The following is a 22,711-nucleotide window of genomic DNA, read 5'->3' as shown; positions in this document are numbered from 1 at the left end:
ATATGCTACGGTGTTTTTTTTCTGTGTATTATTGTGTCATGTGTGTATTTAAAATTTGATCACCATACACACGCTACCCAAAATATACATATTTCATTGGAATGAGATGTTACAAATAGTGTGGAAAGCTTTTTTCTCTGCAGCTGTTGATGACTTTAACGTGATCATACATCCTCAGGTGTATGACAGTGAACTGGAGAATATCCCAGAATTCCACGGGCTGACAGATTTCTGCAACACCTTCAAACTGCAGCGAGGCAAGAATGAGAACGGGGACGATGACCCCACAGTGGTCGGAGAGTTCAAGGTAGTTTCAGCTGCCCCTCCCCTTTTCAAAACACTATCATTCAATTAGAAGCTAGTAACCATTATGGACATGTTTTATATTTGAATCTAATATTTCACTTGTAACATAGAAACTGTACGTTTTATTTGACAGCTAATATTGTTTTGTTAGTGATATATTTATCACACAGGAGGAATGACTAGATATGCAATAAAGCTTTGAAATGAGTTGAATCTTTTCAGCTTCAAGTTCAGGCCCAGCTTTTATAGTTTACAATCTGCTGTGGACATAATGCTCAAGTAAATAATTTGTTTTGTATATATGTGCAGGGTTCATTCAAGGTGTACCCTTTGCCGGATGACCCGGGCATCACCCCTCCTCCCCGTCAGTTCAGAGAGCTACCGGAGAGCGGGCCGCAGGAGTGTCTGGTCAGGATTTATGTGGTCAGAGCTATAGACCTGCAGCCCAAAGACAACAACGGCATGGTAAGGGATGCTCCCCTGGTTATGTACCCACACCGAAGCCAGCATAACCACACACACATACACCAATGAATAACCTGTGCTCCCTCTCCCCTTTACAGTGTGATCCATACATAAAGATATCACTGGGAAAGAAAACAATTGAAGACAGAGACAATTACAGACCCAATACCATCAACCCTGTGTTTGGAAGGTATTCTCCCTGAATGAGTGAACTGCTGATTTTTCCTATTAAGAATAATATGCAACACAACTTTACCATCGCTCTGTTCAGACACTCTTCATCTTGTTTTGTGTAGGATGTTTGAGATGACCTGCTTCCTGCCCCAGGACAAGGACCTGAAGATCTCCGTCTACGATTACGATCTTCTGAGTCGTGACGAAAAGGTTGGCGAGACGGTAATCGACCTGGAGAACCGCTTCTTGTCCCGATACAACTCCTACTGCGGCGTGCCACAATCCTACTGCATGTGAGGAAACTTTGAAGTCACAAAAAAAAAAAATTATTTAGGTGGCACAAATCAGAAACAGCCTTGGAAACATAACAAAGTGTCCATATTTTTCAGTTATCCTTTAGTGATAGCAGTTTATGGATTATAGGTCATACGGCTGTCTTCATCATTTTTTCTTCAGAAATCGCCATAGGTCGGAGTCCATTATTGCTCACATTTTGTCATAATTTTGGGTCATCACCTGTGTGGCAGAGAATTGTTATTTCATAGCTTGTGGTAGATTAACTAATGAAATTAATGTCTACATCTTACAGAAATCCAGAAACATGTCTCTTTTCTTTGATCTAGTTCTGGTGTCAACCAGTGGCGGGACCAACTGAAGCCGTCTCAGATCCTGGAGAACCTGGCCCGTCTGAAAGGCGTGTCCAAACCTAGGACCGAGGACAATGGCACCACACTCACCTTCAACGGCAAAACCCACACACTGGCTGAGTTCGGTAATGTCTAACAATAGGATCGTTCGGATCTGTTTTGTATAGTTCAGAGGACATGAAGTAATCTATGAGCGTTTTTACCTCCATTGGTGACTGAGGAATTACAACACTGACAGGTCTCTGGCACAGCTTATGGTGAAAGTTGAATTTGGACAATAGAGATGAGTATGCTGGATAATTAAACTCAAGATCCAACAGAACTGCCCATTGAAGAAGTAATAAATCATGAGCGCACTGCTTTGTCAGCTGCATGTCTTGAAATTACAGAATTTTTGCTCCAAAACAGAATGAAGGCTGGACAGAGAGTTTTGAAAACCAAAACTCACATCATCACTGAGCTACAGGTACCGATCAGTTAATAATGTGCTCTTAACCTCCAGAGGGCAACAAGGAGATCCATCAACACTTGGGTCCGACCAGGGAACGGATCTGTCTGCACGTGCTCAGAACACAGGGACTGATCCCGGAGCATGTCGAGACCAGGACCCTTTACAGCAGCTTCCAGCCCACGCTCTCACAGGTGGGATATCATGACACCCACACACACACACACACACACACACACACACACACACACTCATAATGTGTGTACTTTGCATGTCCACATCCACCTTGAATGAACTACTTTGTTTAAGCTGTATAATGTCTCCATTAGGGACAGCTTCAGATGTGGGTGGATGTCTTCCCCAAAAACATTGGTGTTCCTGGACCTCCCTTTGACATCACACCACGCAAGGCTAAGAAGTATGTGCAGTGTCTCTCTTCAGTCATCACTGGTCATTTTTGATGCTGCTGAATTTGCAGTAACTGTGTCTGAATTTCCAGGTATTTCCTGCGTGCTGTCATCTGGAACACCACTGACGTGACTCTGGATGAGACCAGCATCACCGGAGAACACATGAGTGACATCTATGTCAAAGGGTAAGGACAACAAATTCACTTTGTTGCAGGATGGATATCTAAATTTTTACTACGGGCACAAATATATGTAGCGTTTTGTTTATTATTAGATGTTGCTCAAAGTTTTACTTGCTGCTTTCTTTGCCTAATTAAAGGTTTAACATGAGATGATCTTAACAGTCTGAATCAATTGAGTGTTTTTTTTTTCCATATGTACTCAGTTGCTGAGTTGTTGCCTCAATTGTTATGATCTTTCTCATACACATTTAATTTGTAGCATATAGTGTTGAACTAGAACTAAGAGGAGGGAAAATATTGCCATACTTTAGCTGTTTCGCATTAGTTTCTTGATGACTTGAGAATTGATTTGATTGGTTTTTGCATCAGTTTATTATTGAACCTTTGGGGACCTGAGACCAGGATGAGCTCTGCATTGTAGACTGATAAAAGGTTGTCATTGACTCTGCCAGCTGGATGCCAGGTATGGAGGAGAACAAGCAGAAGACTGATGTGCACTACAGGTCTCTGGACGGAGACGGAAACTTCAACTGGAGGTTCATCTTTGACTTTGACTACCTGCCCGCCGAACAGCTCTGTTTGGTGTCGAAGAAGGTGAGTCCTGCATGGATAAGCCAAGGAGAAGCTCTGTGGTCTTCTTTTAGCTTGAAGTACAACAAAGTCAATGCAACGAGAGACAGTTAAGAAGCATAAAACAAGCAATATATAATAATTACTCAGTATTAGGCTCCCAGCATACTCTGCCTTTATACTAAAACAATGTGTTGTCATGTTTTTTTCTTGAACAGGAGCATTTCTGGAGTCTGGACAAAACAGAGTTCAGGATACCTCCCAAACTGATTGTCCAAATATGGGATAATGACAAGTTCTCATTGGACGATTACTTAGGTGAGAGACTTTCTTGAAAGATCAAGAACATTTATCAGGCTTCAAGTATTTTATTTATGTATTGCAGCTATTTAGACCTTATATATCAATATGAAAGCATTTTAATATAAGTTTAAACTTGCTGTCTTTTACACTGTATCTTAAGGAACACTCAGCTAAAAATTGGTTCTGACTAATCTATCATTGACATCTCAGGTACCCTGGAGCTGGATCTGCGTAACCTGATCCCTCCGGCCAAGACGCCAGAGAAGTGCACCCTGGAAATGATGGAAGCTCTTGATGCAGGAGCACCACACAAGTCAGAGCACGCCAAGTCTCTGTTCGCTCAGCAGTCTGTCAGAGGCTGGTGGCCCTGCTCCATTGAACAAGATGGGAAGAAGGTCCTTGGTGTAAGTATGATCAAGAGATTCTCCCTTTTTTGGGGAGCTGGGCTTGTTCAAACCTGTACTGGTGAACATGAGCAAATGGAAAGAAAATACAAGGTGCTGTAAGAACCAAGATGTGATTGTTTACTATCTCATGTTTTATTTGTATGTATTATGCCTCTTGTCATGGGTTTATAGGGGAAGGTGGAGATGACACTGGAGATTGTAAGTGAAACTGATGCGGATCAGAAACCTGCAGGGAAAGGCAGAGATGAACCAAACATGAACCCAAAACTGGACCCTCCCAAGTAAGAAAGCACCATGAATGCATGCATAAATTAACACACACTTCTTTAACATACACAGTAAGTTATCTGAATTTAGATATTTGTGTCTAATAAATGCATCTTCTTCCTTTCATTCACCAACAACCACTAGCCGTCCAGACACCTCCTTCTTTTGGTTCACCAATCCCTGTAAGACCATGAAGTTCATTGTGTGGCGAAGGTTCAGGTGCCTCTTCATTGGACTCCTCATTCTGTTCATAGTGCTCCTCTTCGTTGCCATCCTGTTGTACTCATTACCGGTAAGGAAAGGCGAGAGCATGACGGTGGAAGCTTTGGAAACTGTTTTACCATTGGAGTTATTTTGCAGATTAATATTTCAAAAGAGGCTCATCTAAATATACATATATATTATAATAATATAATATATAATAAATTACAGAAACACAGCAATAACTGCTTTTCAGTTTAAAATTATTATTATAATGCATTCAGTATGTGTGCTTAATACATACTATCAAGTTCTCACTGCTTTGATTGGTCTATTCCACCATACAAAGTGCACGCACAGCAGTGAATACTAATATTGTGGAGGCTTTGCACTTGTGGGACAGGCAGTAACATCTATGTCCAATTGAGAGCAATTCTAGCCTTCCTGATATCATATCTGTTATCGGTTTAGCAGTCAACTGACAGCTAAAGTCTGGCAAATTTGCTGTTTGCTGTTGTTTGTTAGTAAGGATACTAACACAAAGTGAACTCAAAAAGCACTGAAGTTACTCTTTGCTTTTTTGTCATTGCAGAACTACATCTCAATGAAGATAGTGAAGCCACTATGATTATGAAAACACCACAATGAGGAGGAGAAATGGAACCAAGGGCAACTTACAACAGGAAACACACACAAACTGGACGACTACTGCTCAACCACATTACTAACATTTTTTTACTGCTTGTATTTTTGAATAAGGCCTAACTGACCAGGGGAGAGTGAACCCCACTCTCTTAATTGCACCTTTTTGCTACATCCGCATGCTACATATTGTACACTCTTCCTACACAACTGGACTGTGATGGACATGCGAGAAGAGCAATAAAATACCAACTGTATGTCTGTGATTTGCCCTTGGAAACCTCTGTGGGTATCACAGTTATACAGTATATCCCTATTCACTACCCGTTAAGGTAGTAACTATGTTTTTAAAAAAAGAGCTTATCTTTTGTAAGTTACTTTTCACAGATATTTTAAATGGAACTTATTAAACTGCATTCAAAAGATGAGTGTGTCACTTCTTATGATATACTGTAAGTAAAATATGTAAATTAAGAGTCAACCAAGATGTCCTGATGATAAATAACTCGTCACTTTCACTTTACTAAATAGCATTATGATTTATCAAGAGGCCAACACTATCCTGAAAGACAGAGGAGCGCGGTTGCAACTGTACAGTCACTAAATTAAAAAAAAAACAAAAAAAAACCCTCAGTTGTTAACACTGTACCTGTCCCATTAACAGCTGTATGTGAGGTGTGAGTGCTGCCAGGTGAGTGTGCTCAACTGTATCAATGTAAAAACTCAATCCTGCTAGAAATATGGGTTTTTAACATTTTAAAAATAAGGGTTTTCAGTAAAAGTCTGACCACATAAAAGATTTTTCATGTTTTAAATTACTAAAATCAGTTTATGAAAGCTGTGCCATTTATATGTACAGTACATTTTGTGCAGAAGTCTATTTCTATACATTTTAATGACAGCACTGTAGACATTATTCATGTCTCTGTACATTAATGTACTAAAACGGACCATTGAGTGATAACCACAAAACTAGGTATGACATTGGGAGGCTAAACGTATTTGCTTCCAACTGTATTGTTCCTCCTTGGTGGGGGGTAAAATACAAGTCAGTAACTGTAATTTGTGGGTATCAGTTTGATTAGTGTATTGAAAGTTCCTGAGTTCATTCTTCCTCTGAGGCATGATGTTTGCAGTGCTCCTGCAGAAAAGCCTCCACGTCGCCTCTGCGCGCCAGGCTGTTGGCTTTGCCCTGGAAACGCCCATTCTTTCCTGCCCCTTTCCCCTGCAGCATCTCCAGCACCCTGAACACGACAGAAATAGGCATTACTGAACTATATTAAATATTACAGAGAACATGTAGATAACGTACAGCAGAGTGTGACTGAACATGTGATGGCGTCTTGTCTCACCGTGGTCCCATCTCTGTCACCACTCCACTGGGTCCAGCCAGCAGAAACAGACCAGGACCCTTCTCCTCCCCAACAGTCAGGAAAACCAAAGTTTCCTAACAGCAGACAATAATAACAGATTAGAGCTGGCAACTACGTTTTACTAGTAATACACACAACTTGGCTGTTATGTTGTAGTCTTACCTCAGTTCCTATTTCATTGGCAATGATATTCATAAACTCATTGTCACCCTCTTTTCTGTAGAGAGAAAAAGAACATTTTCATTCCAAAACAAATTGGGAAGCCGTTGTTATGCACTATCAGTTAGACTATGTGTCCTAGTTTATGAACCATGCCTATGCACTTCAAAATGAATCAGGGAGCAACAACCCAGCCAATCAAGTGGAGTCTCTCACTTGTGCAAGCTGAAGAAGTTTCCTCTCTGTGGGCTGTTCTTGAAGTTCTGGGCAATGAGGACTGCCATGTCTCGAAGCAGGCTCAGGTTACTCTGCCAAAGAAAGGCATTTTCATGACAGGATTGAGTGTTTTCCTAATGTGTTTATGTTGCAGCAAACAGTAAAGAAGCCTCTAAATAAGGAATTAATGATATGTAGATTCAAACACAATTCAAGCATTTCAAGTAATTCAAACATGCAACACCTGAATTTTACAGCACCGGTAAGAGATTAAAAGAGTTATCAAGTAATCTATGCCCTCTATTGGCAACGAGAAGGAACTGCAACAACATGGCTAGGAGCCAGATGACAAATTTTATAAGACAGACACTGGTGCTGATCAATATGTGTATAAGCCTTGCATGTACGTATTTAATTAAATGTAATTCCAGCCTGGAGTACTACATGGGAAAAAACAGCAAAGTACTTGACATTCAGTCTTACTTTCTGTAGCAGCTTGACAGACTTCTGAAGTTTGTCTACTGCCTCGACATGATCGTCAGCCCCAGTTCTGTTGAATAAAGTAAACAGTTACTCAGTTGAAACTTTCTACAATGACTTTTCAAATTACAGCAATGAGATGGTAATCCTTCAGATGAGTGAAGAGCTCACTTCAGAAGAGAGACCAGAGACCGCTCTGTGCTGTAGCTTTTCTCAGCGTACTTCAGAACCCGGTTTCCTGTCAGGAAGATCAGGTTGGTTTTGCTCTTCTTTCCTTTCTCAGTCCCCAGTAGCTTTATCACCTAAAGTACAGTTTAATTAAACATGGCTGAAGTCAAAGGGAACAGAGACTGAACAAGAAGTGATCCAAAACTGCTGATAAACATTACCAATATTACATGGCACTCAGATGTTTTACTAGCAGCATTCATTTGTTATGTTAAAGGTATACTTCACCCAAAAGCTCTAATTTTTTGCATTGCTTATCGACCCAGAGTTGTCATAAATTCCAAGAGAGAGAGAGTGAGCTCACCTGTAAGTGACTGAGGTTAGACACATGGGTGCCACAGCACATGTTGGCATCAACACCCTCAATATCGATGATCCGAATGGGCCCTGCATGATCATCTGGCAGCCCTCGACTCCTCACCTGGTTCACACACATGAACCCTTTAATGTGCTGCACATGAAACAACTTAACCTACTTCTGCTAAAGTCAGCATATATATGTTCAGAAAAACATCTCTCTTAAAATAGCACCATAACCTTAAAAATCTGAGTCACAGCATGATGCAAGGATTCTTTTCTGCACCTGTTGTAAGTGTAATATGTGCACACACACCTTTTCCACAGCAGGGTCATCTATAGACAGAAGCTGCACAGTGACAGGGACGTGGGCTCTGATTTTCTCATTCACTGCTTCCTCCAGTGCCTGGAGCTCGGCAGGCTTCACACAGGGAGTGTCCAGCTCTATGCTGCTTCTCTGACGGCCCAGTTCCCTGGAGTAACCAGAGCAGAGGGAGGAAAGTCTTTATGGTGACAGAAGAAAGGCTTCCAGTAAGAGAACAGGGTTAAATCTGTACTATGGGGATTTACCAGGATGTTGTTTTGTATCCAAACATTGTATCTGCCAAAGCTGTGATCAGGTGTTGCCCTAAAAATGAAGAGGACAATAATAACTGGTGACATCAAGTGTGTAATAACAGCCAAAACAACACATTTTTGATGCAGATACGTCAACTGTCAGGAAATATCCAGGACCCGAAGCGCTCCAAACTCATATTAGCAATAGTCTTTATATATAATATTCTTCCTTGCTCTCGACCAAGTTATGTACTTGCGTTTGTTTACTGTTTGAAATATTTTTTGGTCAATTTTGTTATATCACCTCTCTTAATGTCTGTATAATGCTGTCTCTCTGCTTTCAGTTCAGTGGTAATAACGTGAAATCCCTTTGGTGCAACAAAGTATGGCTGAATACTGTAAAAAAAAAAAAAAAAAAAATGGATTGCCATTATTTTGTCAAATACTGCAACTGCAGTATGTTTCATGGTTTTAGTTGGAATGATCATTTGTGGAATTCTTCATTTATAATAGTATTTTAATCACATTTTACATTTAGCAAAAACTGTAGCTTCTGCAAGTTGGACATTGCACAATTTCAATAATATTTGGATTAATTTTTCACTGCCCTGAAAGTGTGTTTGAATACTTTCAAAAGTGTATTTATTGTATTATAGTTTGTTATTGGTGTAACTGCATGGGACACTAGTGTCCTCCAGTTGAACACACATACCTTCCAGCATGCATTTCAGCAGTGCTCACCTGAGTGCTGCTGCATGTGGTCGAACCTCCTCTCCCAGTCCACCTTCAGCTGCACCTCCTGCCCTTCCTCCAGAGATGACCTTACAAAGTGAATGGCCTCAGCCCCCTGCCTCGTCACCCGCAACACTGGCACGTCTCCTATCAGCCCATGATCATCTGGCTGCAGGATGAAAGCAAGTTTGAGAAATACCTTCTGTGCAATCACAACTTTCATCAGTCTTGAAAGAAAACAGAAAAAGCAGCATCCTGCAAATGTATAGAAACATCACCCACGATAAGGTAAGTTCTTGATTCATACAGTTCATAAATACAAGAAATTATTTTGAAAAGCTAACTCACTTGGCCACCTCCCTCAGGAAACAGGATGGTGTCTTGGAGCTTGACATTGAAGCCCTTCAGAGTTTCCTTCTTCCCATTGACTTCTTGTTTAAGATCAGCAGGGCAGCAGGACACCACAGACGTAACAAACTGAGAGGAAAAACACTCAGCTGACATTTGAAAACTGGCACATATGGAGAAAACACATAGGCTGGCGTCCAGATGTTGTGAGCAGCAAATATAACTGTACATACTTTACTTAGCACTAACCTTTTCCACAGCATTTCAAGGTACAAGAGTGAAGTTTACTGGTTTATTTTAAAGCCTCCTGAATCTGTCAAACTGTGCTTAATGACAAAATGTAACTATTTCACTGTATTACTTCCATTTATAGCGACCTAACACCTATCTAAAAGATGCATGCATTATAGTAGAGGCATAAGTTTGCTTCACTAATGTTGTCACAACTTGTAATATTTACAAAACTGCAGTGACACATACTGATATTAAACCTAAGTGCCATTTCGGTGCAGGTAGCGTTAAGTCACTAGCATTAGCCACCATCGCTAACCGTTAGCTTGTGCAGAAAACAACGCCGCCGCGTTGCTCTCGGTTGTTTTTCCTCAGCCGTTTGAACACTTCAAAGTCAGGAAATTGCTTGAAACGCTTTCATACCTCTTTCATATAGCAGTCTCGTTGACACTGGAAAGCCATTTTGGAGTGTTTTGAATGAACCTCACTCTTGCACACCACCACCTCGCCACTGCAGCTGTCAGCGGCTCAGTACGGATAGCGAAGCGGTCCAAACTTAGTAGACACCAACCTCAGCGTGCACTGCATATGTTTACCCACGTTTCCCTGCAGGTACATGTTTACTCATACACAATATGTTTATCACTTCCCAGTATACCACGACGCTGGTTTATCACACCATGGTTGATAAATGCAATTTTATTAAATACAATTGGGAAATAACTTTTTCAATAAATAATACCATAGAAAATTTCTTATTAATAATAAGAATAAAAAAAAAAAAGTTCACTTTTCAGAGACATCACATTTCGTCACTTAATCAGCAACATTATTACAAAAGTTAGAAACCGTGAGAAGATCTTAAGTAGCTCCTGAGCATGTAACTGCACTGCTTATGTCCTCCAACACGGGTAAGGATCCAAGAATTTTCCTCCTAGTCCGACTGTAGGGGAGAAAAGAAATGTCAGTGCCATCATTTTAATCCAGGATGTAATCCAAGATTAAGTCCTAATTCACAGCATGCCACTATTACAAGAATATGGACCAAGAAGACAGAGAAAGTACAGTATTGCAAGAAGAGTTGGAGCACAGTAGAGGATATGACAAGATTATATTACAATAAACAACACCCTTAATCTGTTTTATGTTTATCACTGATGTAAAAACTCAGTAACCAGATTACAGATACTTATTAACAAAACTGTGTCTGCATTACTCTATTATTTCCTTAACTATATTGTTACATATTATTATTATTATTATTATTATTATTATATTGTATTATACATTGGATTATATGTTTTGAATGTAGCCTCCCTCCACTTACATCACTAAGATCACCCATATCTGGTACCTCTCCTTTTTTACTGTTGGCCATGTCTTGGAGCATCTGAAAAGGAAAGATTTATTCTCAAACACATCTTAAGGTGAACAATATGAGAACTAATGTGAATGTTACAAAGCACAGTGCAGTGTCCCGGGGTTTCAAACAACATCAACATTCATCTGATCTTTTTTATTGAGCCCTTTAGTTCAACTCACGTCCATATAGTCATCAAACTCTGCCTTCCCATCGTCTTCCTCATTCGCCCAGTCCCTCCAGTTGTCAAAGTCTACATTAATCCAGCTGGGCTGCAGAAATAAGAGGGAGGAACATGTATTTTAACCCAGGGAAAGTTGACTGTTTGCTTTTTTTTTTTTTTTTTTGATTCCTTTAATTACAGTTTCATGCAACCACAGCTTGTAGGCAATTGAAACCTTGTGATTGCCAAATTTGCTGATCACACACACACACACACATACCTTAGCTGTATCTTTCTGAAGACGTGGCCATGCAACATCAGGCTTCACCTTCCTCAGCAAGAAGTTGACAGTGCGATCATAAACTCTCTCTCTGGAATCCTTTGGGGGAAAAAGGATAAAAGTGTAATATCACATCTGTTGAATATTTTAGCACGGTGTATCATGAAGAATTAGACAATTTAGGTTCTTGGATGGGTTACATTAAACCATTAAACTGGATGTACTTACGTTGGGCTCGATTTTGTCATAGAAGTACACCTCGTTGTAGATCACATCATCTTCATCATTTTTGCAGCTGTTGTGGATGCACACAGAACAGGGTTACCGAGGAAACAATATACTACAATATACACACCATTTGCACCATTTTGTAAAGATATTATGTGTCATATCAGTGAAAAAGATAATATAAAAAGAACACGTGAGTTATAGAAGTGCTCCAGTTAAGAGTCCTGGCTGATTTTTGTCACTCAACTGCATGTGTGTGCGAGCAAGCGAGTGAGAGAGAGAGAGAGAGAGAGAGAGAGAGAGAGAGAAACAGAGATAGAGACAGAGGACATACAGGGGAAAAAGTCCCATCCATGTTGTATCCTCACCATAAAACCATTTTGTCTGCCTGGATATCGACCTGGACATCTTTAGGTTTCTGAACCGTGATGTTAACAGTGACATATTTTTTTCTGTCAAACCAAAGCGCCCGTGCCGGTTGACTGTCAGGAAACAGAGAAACTGTTATAGCTGCAGTCATAAACATCCATCAAGCCAGTGATGATAACTTTATATTAGTTGATTCTAAAACTCTGACATACTGTGTTTCCCCCATAGAAAAGCACATGTGTAATGACACCTAAAGAGAAACTGGCAGTACTTACCACTCTGCTGGTCTGACAATTTTTGGCTTGTTCATTGTGTCTTGACTTTTGTGCTGAATTAAAGCAGAAATGATAGTGTGTGTGGTATTCCTTTGACAAAAAAGAGAGTGGAGGACCTGAAAGACGTTTGTGTAGCCTGCTGACTCTCTATTGCATTGGCCTGGTCACTATTTTTAGAGTAGGTGGTATCAGCTGCTGTGGGGACATGCCTGCCGCAGCCCCTTCCCCTGCCCTTTATGGGCTGTCTCAGGAACTCTCCAGAAAACAGAGGGAATGTGCTGGTTTCTCTCGACACTTCAGTCACTTCGACCACCAGCTGTGAGCTGAGAGGGGGCAGGGAGATTTAAAACACAGAGCAACAGTAGGCCTACACAGGCCAACAAATGGCACACAACTCTGACCCAGAATGACCCAGAGTGAAATTATGAAGACAATAAATTATTTGTTGAGTATGATCAAGTTATCACTGTTTTGTTGATTGCTGTTCATATGTTACACTTTGAGGGCTGAATTCCATTGAGACATTTTGTTGAGGTGTTAGATTTGTGTTTAATGTAAGAAAAAGAAAGAAAGAAAGAAAGAAAGAAAGAAAGAAAGAAAGGGTCATTCTCACAAATTTGGGTGTGTCGAGTGATACGGTCCGTGATCTATAGCCTCGGTCTATATTTATTATCGAGTTATTATCAGTTATGTATTTATTATCGAGCAGTGGGTGCGGCACGGAGTCGCCCCCTTGTGGAGGCTCGTGTTCATAGATTTCTCTCCGGAAGTGCAATGCTCTGTGCGGAAAATGTGGCGCGAGTGCCCGAGTCGACGCTGTGTGTATGCAAACTTATGAGGAAAAGACAGACAAAGGGGTTTTCTTTTGTTGTTTTGTCTAAATTTTAGTTTTTTTTTAGTGTTTACGAAGTCACAATCTCGGGAATCCACTCTCCTCAAGGTGAACATGCCTCGCAGACGACAGGTAAGTTGAGAAAAATGTAGGTCGCCTCATAAATAGGCGAGGTTAGCTTAGCGCTGGTACGTCCCATTCTCTTGTGCAAAGAGTATGTCATACCAAAGTCCATTCATTAATCCGCCAATGTTATAACATAGCCGTGAGATTATGTCAGGAAATCACTACGGTCCACTCATCAGTTTGCATAATCACACTTCACATTGCACCGCCTGTTTCGGTGAAATGTCCGCTTTTATAATTGTTGTCACCGTCTCTCTCCAACAAAATAACTCACCCAAACAGATAGCGCGAGCTAACGTTAACTTGCGCCGGGTGGGCGGCAGCGAGCAGTGTGGACACAATTATAAAGTTGATATTTTACTGGAATTAAGTGCAGTTTGTTGGACAAGATGCATGCCGATATTAGCACAAGGTCATATTGTTTGGTATCTGCCTTACATGGTATTCTGTTTTCCGTAGTTACATCCAAATAAGCACCTACAGTTAAATTTGGCAGATTTTTCCATGGAGTTCGGCACGGCGTTCACTCCATAGGCGAGAACAGAGCATACCCAGGCTAACTTGAGCATAGCCTGACGCTAAGCTAATAATAGTCTGCTGAGCGGCTTACCTCGCTAGCTACTTTCCTGTACAGCCGCTGCTGCAGGGATCTTTTATCTATCAATGATATTTGTCTTTTAATCGTATTGGTCACTGCTTAATTATGGCTTAAATATAAAAGAATATGCAGATGTTGGTCATAATCTGCTGCAAACTGAATGCCAGTAATACCGGCGTTAGCTAGTTAGTTTAGCTATCAGCTGCCTGGTGTTGTTAGGGCTTTTTACATCACTTGAATCAGGACGTTTGGTCAAATAACTGTGATTGTGATGGGATTTGGTTTGTGTGTTTGCTCCTGACAGAGACATGTGGCTGGGAGTGGTTCAGATGGGACTGAGGACTCTGACTCCTCTGCTGAAAGGGAGCAGACTAATAGTTCAGAAAGTGATGGGAATATGCCCAAGAGACAACGCCTCACCAGAGCTTCCACTCGCCTTAGCCAAAGCTCACAGGGTCAGCCATCACATTAATGAAATGTAATATTGTGCCCTTACAGTTTTCCAGCACCAGCCGTGTAATCAGCGTGGTGTTTTGCCTTTTTCTTCTCAGATACACCAGACCTGAAGAGAGCAGGGGACCATGATGAATCCCCACCGTTGACACCCACAGGGAATGCACCTTCCTCTGAGTCTGAGCTCGACATCTCCAGCCCGAATGCCTCACACGATGAGAGCCAGGCCAAAGACCCAACCAACAGGGACTCAGACAAAGATCTGTCCCACCGCCCCAAACGCCGCCGCTGCCATGAGACCTACAACTTCAACATGAAATGCCCCACGCCAGGATGTAACTCGCTAGGTAAAATCCTGTGCTTTCTTGGAAAGTGGTTGTCGCTTTTTACATAGACTTAAATGGTTTTCCTGTACTGTTTAGTTGCACATACTGGATGTAATAGCTGTTTCATTATGTTGAACTAAATTCTTTTTTGCCCAGGTCACCTTACGGGCAAACATGAACGTCATTTTGCTGTATCTGGATGCCCTCTCTACCACAATCTCTCTGCTGATGAATGTAAGGTGAGTATCTGAATTTGAATCCAATTTCTCCTCTGGGATCAATAAAGTATTTCTCATTCTGAAAACTCAGGTATCTTTATTATGGTTTGGAAAATATTATGGTTTGGAAAATTGCTGCTAATTTAAAAGGCCACTGTCTGGTACAGCTGTCTCTTCTGAAGCAGAAACTTGGACAGTCTTCCGATAGAAGTTTAACGTGAAATAATGAAAGACTGATTAAAATGCCATTTACTTCAGAGAAATGCAAGCATGGATTATATATGTTGGCTTATGACCAGTTGCATTGTTCTGTCCTGCAAACATTGGTGCAGTTTAGTTTTGTTTCCAGTCTTATGTCATTTCCTGGCTGGGAAATACAAACAGTGCTTTCAGCCAAAATTTTAAACAAACAGCTTTGCTTTTCTACAATCTGTCCAGAGACTGCAGTAATTCATTTAAATAATATCTGCATGCTAATTCAGACTTGCTTGTCTGCCTTTGCCTGCTTTGATTTGTGTGGCCAATACCTTATACCTTGTTTGCTTATTGTATTGTCTTGATGTTTATGTCAGTGTCCATTTTATTGTGCGCTTTATTGGCTGCCCAAATATTTGTTCTTCTATATTTCCCACTCCCACAGTTTATTAGTGCAACAGTACAGTCTTGCTGCATTTGTGATGTGTGTTTCTTTATATAACAAATTCTCAGTCTGTCTGCATTGCTTACATATTATTTTATTATTTTGTAATCCGTGTTTAAAGTTATAACCAGGGACAGCAGTTGAAAACTATCCAGCTGGCTAACATGGCACATTACAGTAATGCTGTTTAATGTTTATCAGCCCTGTAAAAAACATAAAACATGATTCAGAGTTTGAGCGGTGTCTCAGCCCGTTCAGACTGAGTCGGGAAAAGGATAGGGAGTTGTGTGCTGCTCTATTTTCTGCCTCTTGTCTGTGTTGATGTTTGTGTCTTTCCAAAACAGGAATCAGGAGCTCACAGGAGAAACATGTAGTTAGTTTAATGAAAGCAGTATTTAACTACTGTCTGGCCCGTTCAGGCCGCCTGTAGTATTTAAGTTTCCTAGACAGGCTGTAATCCTTCCACGTTTTTTCCACTGGCAGGTAAAAGCCATCAGCCGTGAGAAACAGGAGGAGGAGGTGAAGGGGCAAGATGAGAGCAACACACGCCACGCTACCCGGCACCAGGTCGGTCTCCGTTTGCTGTGGTTACCATCAAATTATTTGGATTTGCTGTCTGAAATCTATAAATACTGTGCAGGGCTGCATAGTTAAGTCTATAATCATAAACCACAATTTTAATTTTTACCCTTAATAATAATACATTAACATGTCAACCATATTAAAATTATTTCAGTTCATATTTCTCATTTTCAGTTTTTCAGAGGACCGAAATGTAAAGTCCTCATTATTTCAGTTCATATTTCTAAGCTTAATTCATATTTCTCTATGCCCACACGCTCAATTTACATTTGGGTACACAGTCTCCTTAGTCAAAATGTTTGACATTTCAAAAATGCAGTAACATAATTTGGTTCTCTGATAATTGAGATTAATAACCATGATTAACAGTTATAATAAAGTAAATAATAAATTAAGTAATAAATAATAACAAAGTAGTAAAATAATTTTGATTGTAAAATAATCTGACTAATACAATAATTTGGATGCTCTGGATCAATTGCACAGGCCTACAGATACATCATGAACTCAGTGGTTGTGTTTCCCTTGTGTTTTTCAGACGCCCACGTCAAAACAGAGCAAATACAAAGAGCAAGTGGCTGAGATGAGGAAGGGGAGGAACTCTGGACTGCAAAAGGAGCAGAAAGAGAAGCACATGGTACATTATACAAACACACTGTAGTTCATTAGGACAGAAAGCTTTGTATAGAGCACCTTGACTGTCATCCTGTGTGTTACCTTCTCTGGTGGTGCCACATCACATATCTTGTACATTGTCTCATTTCGCCTCCTCTTTGTGTGTTGTCTGCAGGAGCATCGTCAGACCCACGGCAACACCAGGGAGCCGCTGCTGGAGAACATCACCAGTGAATATGACCTGGAGCTTTTCAGGAAGGCCCAGGCCCGTGCATCTGAAGACCTGGTAACAGCCCATCTCAGTCAATACCATGATCTGCCACATCTGCATAATTTTCTTGAATAAATTGATAACTATAGAAAAAAAGACCAGTAGACAGTTTCAGGACCTAATATTACAAAGATCTTAGTCATGAGCAGCCAAAGTGGAAATAGCTGCTAAGGCAATAAGCTGTGGTGCTCACCTGTGAAATGTCACCTGGTTTGATATCATATATATATACACACTGATCATTTTGTGTATTTTCTTGTTTTGTTTTTCCACTCTGTAAATCTGCAAATCTGTATAACCAGTAATTTAGATTTACACGCACTTCATATGTCTTTTGGCACTTGACTAATTTTGCAAATTGCTGAACTGCGGCTCTGAAAATCAGTCAGTAGTTAATTCTCTCTAGCTAGTAGAAGCTGTTTTGGCATGTTTAGAGTGAACTCTTCAGTATGATTTATTTGTTTATATTTGAATTTGTATGTGGTTTGGCTTTTGAGAAGACCACATTTTCCCTTAGGGCATCAATAAAGTTTCTCTTATTTAAAAGCACACTGGTTTTCAGTGGCAGTAATGACACATTTTCCTCCTGTCACGCCTCCTGCAGGAGAAGCTGCGCATTCAGGGCCAGATCACAGAGGGCAGCAACATGATCAAGACCATCCTGTTTGGCCGCTATGAGCTGGACACCTGGTACCACTCGCCCTACCCTGAGGAGTACGCCCGCCTGGGACGCCTCTACGTCTGCGAGTTCTGCCTCAAGTACATGAAGAGCCAGACGATCCTCAGGCGACACATGGTGAGAGTTGGAGGAATGAATCTCAGGCCACACATTTTGTCAGCAGTTACCAGCCACGGCCTTTTTGATAGCACTGTATATGTGCAGAGATTTGGTTCACCTATGACTTACCCACCCTTTGGCCAGAAGTGACACATACTCCTATTAAATGACTCATGGCACAAAAGAATTAATATTAAATTATATTTCTTTAAAAAAAAAAAAAACACTAGATAAAATGTATTGACCAGATGCTCCATATTTTAGGGATAATAAACGAAGAACATCACCCAGAGATTTGATATGTAGCATTTTGGCAAAACACTGTCTCACCCACCATGTCTTATTGTTTTAAACGCCACTCTGATGTTGTCTATTTATACTGTATGATGGCCTCAGATACATCATTACCGTTTATGCCTTTCAATTTGTGCATCATATCCAGTGAGATATTGCACTAGTGGGAGTAATACTGATGTTGCTAATTTGTGTTTCCAGGCCAAGTGTGTGTGGAAACATCCACCAGGAGATGAGGTCTACAGAAAGGGTGCTATATCTGTGTTTGAAGTTGATGGTAAAAAGAATAAGGTAGGAGCCCAAAAAGGTTTTATCCTCTGCTTTAAGCTTGCTCACAACATGAATAATAGCGTTTTTGTATGCGGTGCTTTGCATCTTTGTGATATCACACATCTTCCTGAGGGTTTTCGATATTGCTTTGTGGTTTGCCTCATAAATCTTCAGAACAGACTAAACAGTGACCTTTGAGTCCTTTAGAAAATCAAATAATTGAATGAACGAAGTAACCAATTTACAATCTGTCCCCAGATCTACTGTCAGAACCTGTGTTTACTCGCCAAGCTCTTCCTGGACCACAAAACTCTGTACTACGACGTGGAACCTTTTTTATTTTATGTCATGACTGAGGCCGACAACACTGGCTGTCACCTAGTGGGATATTTCTCTAAGGTAAAAACAAAACAGTTGTGGGTTTATATGCTACATGTCCTTAAAAAGCATTATATTTCATGATGATGTAGTAGTAGTAGTAGTAGTAGTAGTAATTGCTTTTCCCCTTGGTCTCCAGGAGAAGAACTCATTCCTCAACTACAACGTGTCCTGTATTCTGACCATGCCACAGTACATGAGGCAGGGCTTTGGCAAGATGCTCATTGACTTCAGTAAGTAAACATTAACTAATTTCCTCTTATTTTGTCCATTTATTATTGAGCATCAAAGCTGTCAGAGTAACTGTTGGGTGCTAAAACAGCAGGACCATAACTCTCAATATGTTATTCCCATGGTATAGCAACTTCATGCTTGTCATCTAAAATCAGATGACACTCACCATGAGGGCATCTTGTTATCTTCTCTTTGTAATGCTTGCCATGAAGAACTTGAACAAAGCTGAACAAAATAGTTTTTTTTTCTTTTTAATCACTTTTTGATTTCTGCAGATATGCTTTCATGTTTCTTTTACTGCATTGTTCTCTTTTCTTGTGTAAACTTGTTTCTGTGCCTGTTGTCCTGATATTGAAGCACTTTGTAAAGTTTGTTTTAGATACGTGCCATAAAAATAAAGATAACTTACAAAGATTGTGAAAGCACTTAGGGCAATTGTCTTGTAAGAATGATGCAGTTGAGTTGGGACTGTTTACATTACTGAGTTGAAGCTTATTTGGATGTGAAAAGTCAAATACTTAATGGGTCCAAAAGTCACTCTCCCATTTATTGCTCATGGCACACCCCCAGAGTTTGTATTTTGATGACATGGGTTTACGTTTTGGCTCTGCTCTCTGAGAGGGAGTTCATATTCAGACGTTATAAGGAGAGTCATCTGTCCACTTCAACAAACTTCTGCTGGCTTGAAAATAAGGCACATGACGTGGTCGCAGGTTAAATTATGATCACTTGCAAGAAAATGCTTGCAAAAAAGGCAGAATAGAATAGAATAGATTTCAGGTAATTTTTTTCCTTAAATGGATATAGCGTTTAGAGATGAAGTTCTTATTATGTAGGAATAACATACTTTTAAGCTGAAGAGCATTCTCGTTGAACTGATCCCCTGCTGCCTGTGGTCCATGTTGTGTGTAGGCTACCTGCTGTCCAAGGTAGAGGAGAAGGTGGGCTCCCCCGAGAGGCCTCTGTCTGACCTGGGACTCATCAGCTACCGTAGCTACTGGAAGGAAGTGCTGCTCCGATACATGTACAACTTCCAGGGCAAGGAGATCTCAATCAAAGGTGAGCTAAAACGCAGTGCTGACACAATTCTTGCCCTTTTCATTACTCTACTATTTACTGATAAGACAGAAAGGAATGTATGCATCAAACATTAACATTCAAGTGCAGGTCATTATCAGGTCAGGAGAGCTAAACACATGAAAAGATTCTCTATAAGCCTCTGAGCTAAGTAAACACACATGCAGTACAAAATCATTCACTGCTCTAAAATGTTCTTGGTGTATCCAGAGATCAGCCAGGAAACTGCTGTCAATCCAGTGGACATTGTCAGCACTCTGCAGTCTCTTCAGATGCTCAAGTACTGGAAGGGAAAGCACCTGGTCTTGAAGAGACAGGTAAGATATCGGCCTGTTGGCCTATGTATCCTGTGTTAAAGGAATACTTCACCCAAAAGCTATGAAATTTGTATCATTTACTCACCCTTAGTTGTCTTGGACTTATTTGTATGTGTTCATATGTTCAGTATGTCTCAGACCAGAGTGCTTTGACAATAAACCACTTATGGAAAATGTATGACAGTCACGATTTTATATGGTACTAGACATGCAAGACAGCTTGGGTTAAGTAAATGATATAAAATAGTTTTGGGGTGAAGTATTTCTTCAATTGCTATTGAAGTAATGAATCAGAAGAGATAAGAATATGCAAAGTTTTTGTCTGTGGCTGAATGACAGCGACTAAGCACTTATGGCCCTTTTCCACTAGTACCTGCTCGACTCGACTCGACTCGGTTTGAGAGCTTTTCCATTACGTGGTAGTACCTGATAGCAGATACTATTTTGGGACCTACTCAGCCGGGGTTCCAAGCGAGCTGAGTCGAGCTGAGTCGAGCCGAAATGTGACATAAACGCCATGCGGGCCACTGATTGGATGGGGAGAGACGACACATGAGAGCGACTCTTGCACGAAAACCAAACACGGCATAAAAAAAAAAAAACGACTACAGCGACCGTGCGCATTGATCACCGCTGAAGTTGGCAAAGTCGTAAAATGGCAAGTAAACCGGTACCGTGGTCAAATGAAGAGGTGGAGACTTTTCTGTGCTTGGTGGCGGCTCAAAGAATCCAGAGGGAGCTGGACGATGCGCCGCCTTGCTATGACGACTCCACCCATGGTGAGCTGGTACTCAATTGTAATGGAAAACCACCCAAACCGTGTCAAGGCGAGTAGAGTCGAGCCGAGTCGAGCCGAGTAGGTACTAGTGGAAAAGGGGCATTAAACTAACTTAATCTGAGTCACTGGCAGCCCAGTTTATGACCTCTTTTCTTTGTCCTAGGACCTGATTGATGAGTGGAAGGCCAAGGAGACCAAGAGAGGCAATAACAACAAAACCATCGACCCCACCTCTCTAAAATGGACCCCACCTAAAGGGACATAAGCACTAACAACCCCAGGCTACTGCATAAACTAACCAGCCACACCAGTCACACGTAGCCTAGCCTAACAACTCTGTGTTGTTTTCTTTTCTGTTTTTACTCTGCTTATTCCCCAGCACCTTCCTCCTTTATGTAATGAAACTTTATACCTTTTTTAATTGTACACTTTAACTCCTATTTATGTTTTAAGCACCATTAGCTTCAATTCAGAGAATTATTGGCTGAAATATTGTCACACAGTTAAGGGTAGAGAATCTGAGTTTGTCCTTTTTTGTTTCAAAATGATCTGCTTCCTCTGAGCTTTGAATGTCTTTGTGTTGGATCAGAAGTCCAGTGTGGTGGATGCCATGAATGTCTTGCTTTGCCCATGTATAAAAAAAGATACTTAACTACTTTTGGCAGCATTTACTGGCTGTTGCTTTTTATTTCTTTCAAGAAAAGTGCATTTTGAAGATGGTAGTTATTTTCATTTGGAAATAATACAATATCATTGGCATGAACTTGAAACCATAAGCGGACTGAGGAGTATGATGTTTTGTATTGTAGCGTCCTTTTGGTTGGTATAAAATTGTATAGATCATATTGATGTGTAAATCTTTTTCTAGCTGTAGAAATACTGGACTTGGGCCCATTCCTCTTGCGAATCTGCCAAATAGAAGAATAATACCATTGAAATATTAAACATGTTGCTCATATCACAAACTGAACCACAGAATCATGGTGAAAAAAAAAATGCACAAACACATAAACCTCAGGTTTTTGTACTAACACAATCATACCTTGTTTGTGTGATTCCTCTGAAACATCAAGTGCAGTGCTGGTTGCAGATGGAATTATTCTGGTTAGAGAGTCTGTTTAAAAAAGAAAAAAAAAAACATTTAAGCAACATTTTAATGGGATTGTTTTAGCCTGGTCGTATTTTTAATCATAGATGTTAAATGTGTAGTAACAATTTGTTATTTTTTATATCAATAAAGTTGCTTTGAGAATTTGTCCAATTTAATTTGTACTTACCACCACTAGAGATACTTCTTCCCATCAGGCCCACAAACATCTGCCCTTTATTTCCTGAAGGTGTTTAAAAAAAAAAAAAAAAAAAAAAATCACTTTGCATAATTAGCAATTTTATGGTACACGTTCTACCATTAAGGGAATTGTAAAGATGTAGAAAATGGAAAAATACTGACTTAAAAGAATTGCAAGGGTAATTGTTGAGGAAATTGCTTTTCCCCACAGATATAAACTTAATTGCTTTGTTAATTTTACTAATTTTCAGTGGTATGGAGGTGTAATGGGATGAAAAGCCTTTTAACTCACGTCGTCTATTCATCTGAGTAGGTGG

General features: G+C 40.4%; 4 protein-coding genes across 5 annotated transcripts in view; 2 read left to right on the top strand and 2 right to left on the bottom strand.

The window, feature by feature from the left end:
- The window catches only part of LOC115377707 (myoferlin-like), a 34,447-nt gene extending 29,000 nt beyond the window's left edge, over positions 1-5,447 (top strand). For both annotated transcript variants that reach the window (XM_030077651.1, XM_030077650.1), the window contains 14 exons: positions 179-307; positions 616-771; positions 870-961; positions 1,068-1,238; positions 1,569-1,717; positions 2,095-2,234; positions 2,370-2,458; positions 2,540-2,635; positions 3,085-3,226; positions 3,421-3,520; positions 3,716-3,909; positions 4,084-4,193; positions 4,324-4,471; positions 4,973-5,447. In XM_030077651.1, the coding sequence (XP_029933511.1) occupies positions 179-307; positions 616-771; positions 870-961; positions 1,068-1,238; positions 1,569-1,717; positions 2,095-2,234; positions 2,370-2,458; positions 2,540-2,635; positions 3,085-3,226; positions 3,421-3,520; positions 3,716-3,909; positions 4,084-4,193; positions 4,324-4,471; positions 4,973-5,008 (1,752 nt within the window). In that variant the 3' untranslated portion in view covers positions 5,009-5,447. The remainder of the gene's footprint in view (positions 1-178; positions 308-615; positions 772-869; positions 962-1,067; positions 1,239-1,568; positions 1,718-2,094; positions 2,235-2,369; positions 2,459-2,539; positions 2,636-3,084; positions 3,227-3,420; positions 3,521-3,715; positions 3,910-4,083; positions 4,194-4,323; positions 4,472-4,972) is intronic.
- Positions 5,448-5,898: 451 nt separating this feature from the next.
- Positions 5,899-10,211, bottom strand: aarsd1 (alanyl-tRNA synthetase domain containing 1). The gene is made up of 12 exons (XM_030077652.1): positions 10,068-10,211; positions 9,414-9,542; positions 9,075-9,234; positions 8,346-8,403; positions 8,092-8,248; positions 7,783-7,899; positions 7,422-7,552; positions 7,254-7,320; positions 6,771-6,862; positions 6,558-6,612; positions 6,375-6,469; positions 5,899-6,266 (listed from the first exon to the last, which is right to left on the bottom strand). The coding sequence occupies exons 1-12, from the start codon at positions 10,104-10,106 to the stop codon at positions 6,128-6,130; spliced, it is 1,239 nt and encodes a 412-aa protein (XP_029933512.1). The 5' UTR covers positions 10,107-10,211; the 3' UTR covers positions 5,899-6,127.
- Positions 10,212-10,462: 251 nt separating this feature from the next.
- On the bottom strand, positions 10,463-12,354 carry ptges3l (prostaglandin E synthase 3 like). Its single transcript, XM_030077653.1, has 7 exons — positions 12,320-12,354; positions 12,044-12,157; positions 11,676-11,742; positions 11,448-11,546; positions 11,187-11,276; positions 10,972-11,034; positions 10,463-10,587 (listed from the first exon to the last, which is right to left on the bottom strand). The coding sequence occupies exons 1-7, from the start codon at positions 12,352-12,354 to the stop codon at positions 10,579-10,581; spliced, it is 477 nt and encodes a 158-aa protein (XP_029933513.1). The 3' UTR covers positions 10,463-10,578.
- A 742-nt stretch (positions 12,355-13,096) lies between these two features.
- Positions 13,097-22,360, top strand: kat7b (K(lysine) acetyltransferase 7b). The gene is made up of 14 exons (XM_030078236.1): positions 13,097-13,283; positions 14,180-14,330; positions 14,427-14,675; positions 14,811-14,893; positions 15,996-16,079; positions 16,633-16,731; positions 16,885-16,995; positions 17,585-17,776; positions 18,254-18,343; positions 18,581-18,721; positions 18,840-18,933; positions 19,847-19,993; positions 20,222-20,328; positions 21,270-22,360. The coding sequence occupies exons 1-14, from the start codon at positions 13,266-13,268 to the stop codon at positions 21,369-21,371; spliced, it is 1,668 nt and encodes a 555-aa protein (XP_029934096.1). The 5' UTR covers positions 13,097-13,265; the 3' UTR covers positions 21,372-22,360.
- Positions 22,361-22,711: the final 351 nt, after the last annotated feature.

This window comes from Myripristis murdjan, chromosome 19 (genome assembly GCF_902150065.1).
Source record: "Myripristis murdjan chromosome 19, fMyrMur1.1, whole genome shotgun sequence".
NCBI classification, from domain to species: domain Eukaryota; kingdom Metazoa; phylum Chordata; class Actinopteri; order Holocentriformes; family Holocentridae; genus Myripristis; species Myripristis murdjan.
This window is presented reverse-complemented; position numbering and strand designations above follow the sequence as displayed.